A 7,116-nucleotide genomic window follows, 5' to 3' on the forward strand; every position below is an offset into this window, starting at 1 on the left:
ACGGTCTCGCAAGCAGATTCCTTTAAATGCACTGCTGACTGTCAAAATACTGATGCATGGAATGAAGCTGCGCTTCGCGCTGTTAAATGGAATGACAGATGTCATTCGTTAAGGTTGTTCTTTGGAGTTCATCATACCATGCACTTTTTAAAAAGTTCCTTGGGCCTTTGGAATAAAAATAGCCCCACAATATCACAGACCCTCCACCATAATTTTCATTAGGCATGGGGTTATTTTCAGCCATTCAAGTATGTCAAACCCACTTTAGAGTGTTTCTTGCCAAAGAGCGCAATGTTCATTGCATCTGACAATAAACAATAATTACAGACAATGTCACTGCAGCATTGAGTAACTTCTGCCATTTACATCTGTAACTAAATAACAGGAAAGGCTTTTACCTGGAATGCCCTCTAAATAATCAATTAGCACTGAGGTCACTTTTGAAGATTTCTTTAGAGACTTGGTGACCCAAGATGATACTTTTTTCTGTAACTCTTCAGCAGTTGCTCTTATGGATTTTTTTTGCCTCCCCACTGTGTGTGGGAGCAAGATAAACATGAGTCTTTTTCCAAGCAAGTTTAACACATTTTCAATTGATTAGCCTTTTAATTATTGTTTTAAATGGCGACATTTTCAACCAAGTACCTAGTTTTTATAGCTATTCCCTGATTGGTAAATGTCAACACACTTTCTTTTTATTTAGATTTAGTGTATTCTCGTCTTTCCAATGTTGAAAAATGACTAGGGGATCTGTGTCACTTTATTTTCATACCTTAGTGAAAAAGAAAGGCATGGAATGTTGATGTATGTTCACAGACACTATGATTAACTTAAATAAGTTGAATATAAATGGAAAAATGCTTCTGTTACATTTTAGAATATAAGAGTTTGTAGGGTTGCCAATAATTGTGGACAAGGCACTAATAAATGCAGAAGCTTTTAGTTTAACAAATGTAGACCTGACAAGACCTGAGACAGTAAATTATCTCAAAAATGATAGCGATATGCTGAGTGGAGGTTGACTACATATTATTTCGACCATGCACTTTATTTAAAACTGATGAACTGCCACATGTAAGAAACAGTGCCATATTTATCTAGGTAATCTTTCTAATCTAACTTTTATCTTCTATATCTATGTCTATATCAACTTGCTGAAGTTGCCATGTCTAAAGAAAATAAGTAGTGCTTCTCTATAATGGCAAGTGACCTACACATTGTTCTTTCAGTAAAATTCCATGTACCAAATACCAATACAATTGATTCAGGAGTGTATGACTCATAGAAGTAAGTCTCAGTAATAGTTCAGTCTTTACCTAAACTTAACCATTGTCTAAATTATATATTGAAGAACCAATCATGCACATACTTATTCTAAAATACTTCTTCAGTAACCCATATTTCATGTAAGCTACACTGAGGACTCTGCATTATCTCTTAACTCATGTCCCAAGGTGCTCTGATGACACTTCTGTTAATTCTTTGGGAAATTACCATGGATTTCTCCTGTACTATCACCATTGGCGAACCCTGCATGCCACAGTTTAACAGCATTGGGTAAACAGGATATGAACAATGAACAACAACCTCAGACCCCCCTAACCTACTGTATACAACTACATCCTGTTTCCTTTGGCCTCTCAGGCACCAATCAACAATTCCAGAAATACCAACCAGACAACATGTGGCTCTTAACAAAAAGTACATTGGACAGACACTCATTAGCCCATTTGTGTAAGTATACAAATAGATGAAATGTTTAAAAGATTAGATTAAAAGTTTTAGCGGTTAACTACTAGTACATTGGGATTGCATTTCTGTAAACTATAACATTTTCCTCATTTAGGCAACATGGTAAACAATGAGTCCAAATTCAGTCTACTTGATTCAGTTTTATGATCATTTCAGTTGAAAAACAACACAATAGAACATTTGACAGTTTTGTGTTTATTTATGAAAAAATATATGCATATAAATTTATAGATATAGATATATAGATAGATTTATTCGAGTCATCAGACATTTATATATATATATATATATATATATATATATATATATATATATAAATAAAATTCTCCTCATAAATACAGACTATTTACAAAATTAAATAGATGAAAATATATTTTAGGAACATGTGCAATAGCATTGTCAATTTAAAAAGCACATGAAATTACGTAAAACAAGCATTAATTTACTTTCAAAGTTAAATGGTCTTAAAATATTTTGCCTGTTCATGTGATGAAACAGTAGGAATTAACTAAACACTAAATAACAGCATCCACTTAAAATTGCTGTGCAAAAAGGCTTTATAATAAATTGTTTTTCTATCTGAGAAAAAACTGCAAAAAAATGTCAACATTGAATATATCCATATCAAAGTATGTTCAACAAGGAGTACCTTTTCAGTGGGCCATTGTAAATTACAAGATCAGGCATGTCCATGTTTGAAAATCCCATTCTAGAGATCAGTGCAGTAGCTGATCTGATCCATTAGGCAGGTTCTTCTGTCATCAATACTGTCTGACTGATTTATTCCATGCATTGTCACAAATGATACCCATCCATGGTAGCCCATTTCCATTTGGTTATGGAATAGCTGTTGGTCAAGGCCTGGGCCCCACATTTGTCCTTGTCCATTATAAGGAGTGGTTGAGAATTTAAGCATTCACAGAGAAGTTCCAATCTTGATTGTGATAGATCCTTGGTTCTCTTTGGTCAAAATGGTCAAATGTTGCATTCCATCAAAGCAGTTTATGTGGTTATAGAAACAACTCTTAAATCATAGTGCAAATAATTCTTAAAAGTCCTTAGCAGTCATCTTGATTTGTCACCAAAGAAAATTTGTCCAGATCAGGAATGAACCACAAATGAGCAGCAAAAATAAATATTAAATATTATATATAGATATAGTATACTCTCATATTATCCTTCAATTGTTCTTTTAAAAAGTGTAAACATATTGTAGTAGGTCCCCTGGGTAGATGAGGTGCTTCAGAATTTTGAATACTGTCAAACCTACAATAAAAAGACAGAGAAGAATTGTTAACCCTTCAGTTTCCTAAAACATTCTACAAGTACAGGTACTGTATTGAGAAAAGAAAGAAATTTACAGCAATCCTTACCTCAGTTGCTAAAACGTGCTGCTCCATTTGAGAAATAATGTAGATTGGATGGTATATGCCCTCTTTAGGAAAGCTCACTGAAGGGACAAATATGCTGGTCTCCGATTTATTTCTAGAAGAGAGATGAAAGTTTTTTTTAATTATAAAGTAAATGCAAGGATAACCAGACAAACAACACAGAGAGAACAACACTATCTCAATAATGTCATAAATCTGGGCATAGTCCAAACTGTGGTTGATGGCTACAAGCTTGATTACATTTGTAAAGCAGTTAAGATGATAAATGACACAATACTTACATGTCCAAGTTGTTCTTGGTGAGTTCATTGTCCTTGGTTAGGTTGCTGTCTGCAAACTTGTTCTTGTAATGTGCTCGGTCCTGTGGCACCTCCAATGCAGGAGTACTGAGGGCTACATTCTTGTTGGACACCTTAATCTGGCTGCCTGGGATCAGAAAGGCTTCCTTCTCCCAGCAGCCAGAAGAGCCACTGCTGGGGCTCAGGGAAGTGCGGTTGTTGGCTGCATCCAGGTCATTGCGTACTGATGAGGCAAGGGCTTTGTGATTCCTCCTCATCTGACGCAGAACCATAATCGCTGCACACACCACAAGCGTGAGTGTGATCAGGCCTAGGGTGAAGGACAAGGCCAGGGCAGCTGGGAGGGCTCCTCCCGCCGTAATGGGGGGCTCCTTGGTAGGCTTTGAAAACTCACAGCGGGATCCCATAAAGTTGGGTCGACACTGACAAACTGGCCCACTAAAGTGGGTAAAACACGTGCCACCATTCTGGCAGGGATTCTGGGAGCAAACATCTGCACGGATATGGCAGTCCTTGCCGGTGTATCCAAGTGGACATGTACATGTGTAGTCATTAATGCCATCAACACAGGTACCAGCATGACGGCAGGGGTTCCTGGCACATTCATCAATGTTTATCTCACAGTGGGCACCTCTGAAGCCAGGACTACATCTACATTTCACACTGTGCCCAAGGTCGAGACATTGACCGCCTATGGGAGAAAAAGAGGAAAGGGACAAATGGAACAGAGTTAGTGAAAATGAGCCAAAAGTCAGCTAAACTCAGCACACTCAGTAATGAGATCCCATGGGAGGCATAATGATGCATTCATGCAAGACCAGTGTGGGCAGCTTCACTATCTCTGCCTTTATATCAGAGACACACATGCAGACAGCCAGCAGTCAAATCATGTTAGAACAACTTTCTCTGCCGCGGATGACCAAGAAAAAAAAGAGCAGAGAATGTGGTGACTGCCAGACAGTACCTTGTGATGCCAGATAAGGTTTTCAAAACTGCCCTGACAGACTCATAACAAACAAAGTTTTTCTTCCATGAACTAAAGTAGAGGAAGAAACCATCTGTTGCATACCATTAGCACAGGGCTCACTGCTGCAGCGGTCCATTTTCTTCTCACAGTTGGATCCTGTGTAGCCAACAGGGCAGGCACAGCTGTAGCCTCCACTGCTCTTCTCTGTGCATGTCCCACCATTGAAACATGGGCCATCTGCACACTTCATGGCGCTCACCTCACAGTTCTTCCCGTAGAAACCTTGAGGGCAACTGCATGAGTAGTCATTAACCATGTCCTGAAAGGAAACAAGGATTTTTGGTGAGTTTCATGTGTAGGCGTACAGAGATCAACAAAGCTCTTGGAAACAATTCATTATTTGGGGCAAAGGTTGTTTGTCAACGTACATTACAGCTGCCTCCATTCTTGCATGGATTGCGGTCACACTCGTTGATCTCCGTCTCACACCTTTCACCACTGAAGCCTTTCTGGCATGTACATGTGTAGCTGCCCTGGCCTGTGTTGGTGCAGGTTGCTCCGTTCATGCAGGGCTTATGGTTTGTGCAGAAGTTAAGGTCCTGATCACACAGCAGGCCCCCCCAGCCCTCCTTGCAGTTGCACTGCCATGGCTGGCTGCAGGTGCCATGCACGCAGCTTGGGTAAAGAATGCAGTCATCACAGGAGGGACCCTCCCAGCCAAGGCGGCATTTACATTCACCAGGCTGATCACAGTACCCATGAGTCTCACTACATCCAGATGAGCAGATTGCTGGTGAGAAAGAAGAGAAGAGAAATTAGATTGATTCATGTAACAAAATAGCAACTATTTGCAGGACTCTGGCAAACCAAGTAGCCTATTTGTTAAGTAGCCTATGAAAACAACAAGGCAGGGTGCTCACAAAAAAACATGCTATATTTTCCATTTAAAGCATTTTATGGTCAAATAAAAGTCCCTATTATATCAGACTCCTCGTTTCTATCATTGATGCAAACAAAAGGATCTCACACTGAGCTTCTATGGCGAATATTGGATTACATGAAATAAATAGACTGGTGACTCTGGTCCCAGATCCAAATTTAAGCAACGACCTAACCAAAGTGTTAATAGATAAGTTATGGACGCGGGATTGAATGGCAAATACTTTTGCAAGTAGTCTATGCTATAGATCTATAGATATAGATATCACTCTTATGTCTCTAAACAATAGGCTAAATAGACAATGTGACAGACATATTACTTACGTTCTGAGCAGTATTCGCCTTTCCATCCAGTAAAGCAAACTCTGTTGCCAGTTGCATCACAGGTATAATGTCCGAAGGAATCATCGCGGGGACGGCAGAATTCCGAGCAACTCTCTCCATGATAGTTTTCATCGCAAACAACGTGGTAGGAAAAGCGCAATTCACTTTGCACATCCTGTGACGATTCTTCACCGATTGTTAGTCTTCTTCGAGTGGCCAATCGACTAATCAGGTTGTTCTGGTTTTCTGTAGGATAACAAAAACAGGTTAAATACGCAATGATAAAAGGACATTAAAACAGCCAATTAAAACAAACAAAACCGCAATAGGCCTAATAACACAAGTGCCATCATATGTAGGAAATAATAAGGTAGGCTACTCACCTAAGGAGTGGTCAGCAGATGACTCTGCGTTCCAAGCCTCCACGATGAGCGAAAATGTTCCCTGTTGAAGGAAAATGAATTAAGTTCACATTGTTTCTGATGAACAGACATTTAAAGCTCCAGATTTGGCATAGCCTACTGCCATGATCACAAAAAGGTAGCCTACTTACCGGCCATTTGAAATGAAATGGTATTTTTACTGGTGAGCTCCTGGAGATAGAATCATCGTCAGCGCGAAAAACGTCCGTGACACCAGTGCCGTAGGTACACGGGGGTTCGGGCAAAATCACATCTTGAGAGTGTTTCAAGCACACTCGGAAAAAAACTAGACATTCTCTGGACCGTTTGCAGACCTTATCAGTGGTGGAGAAAGAATGAACTTTCAGCTCAAACACGCCAGATGATTCTACCTGCAATGATAAAATAAGACGATATTAACCCACAGTCAAAACTTTTTTGTAGGCTAAATGTACACACATGCTTATGTTTAACGGAGTCATAGCCAAACTTACCAGTTGTGTTGATAAAAATGACAAAAAGCATGCTAATAAAAACGTGTAAGCCATATCTATGGGTTCAATATCCCTGCTAAGCAACGGAGACAGACTATGACTAAATTAGACTTAGGCCTATAGGCTTACCACAAACAAACAAAAAAACCCAGCAGAAAGGTGTGGGTGGATTTATTATAGCCGATCAACAGAAAGAAAAACTGTAGCCTACAACTAAACTGCAAGGACAGTTAAACGAAACAAGGTAGGCTAGCCCAGAGACCAGTTCCAGTTATCTTCTGTACTTTGAACTGAAGTCTAACGCGGTGGCAGTAGGCTAAATACTCGCACACGGGGGCGGGCCAGATATGCAAATCGTTAGAGAGCGACCCTCATCCTGGGTGTCATTTCGTCTACCCTGGTAGCCTACATTAAAACAGTTAACACAAATAGCCTAAATTTGATACTATGGATGTTTTGTTTAATAAAATACATACAATAAAATAAAATAAACTATATTGCAATATAGGCCCACGCCGGGTAAGCTAGTGTCCCTCTGTGTTGTGGGAT

At 39.5% G+C, this 7,116-nt stretch overlaps 1 protein-coding gene across 1 annotated transcript; it reads right to left on the reverse strand.

The window, feature by feature from the left end:
• Window positions 1–2,086: 2,086 nt before the first annotated feature.
• Window positions 2,087–6,832, reverse strand: dlc (deltaC). The gene is made up of 9 exons (XM_048264655.1): window positions 6,568–6,832; window positions 6,226–6,465; window positions 6,056–6,116; window positions 5,673–5,918; window positions 4,838–5,199; window positions 4,512–4,728; window positions 3,425–4,133; window positions 3,126–3,237; window positions 2,087–3,018 (listed from the first exon to the last, which is right to left on the reverse strand). Exons 1-9 carry the CDS (start codon window positions 6,619–6,621, stop codon window positions 3,013–3,015), a joined length of 2,007 nt encoding a protein of 668 aa, XP_048120612.1. The 5' UTR covers window positions 6,622–6,832; the 3' UTR covers window positions 2,087–3,012.
• Between the last annotated feature and the right edge of the window lie 284 nt (window positions 6,833–7,116).

Source organism: Alosa alosa, chromosome 15 (assembly GCF_017589495.1).
Source record: "Alosa alosa isolate M-15738 ecotype Scorff River chromosome 15, AALO_Geno_1.1, whole genome shotgun sequence".
Lineage (NCBI taxonomy): Eukaryota > Metazoa > Chordata > Actinopteri > Clupeiformes > Clupeidae > Alosa > Alosa alosa.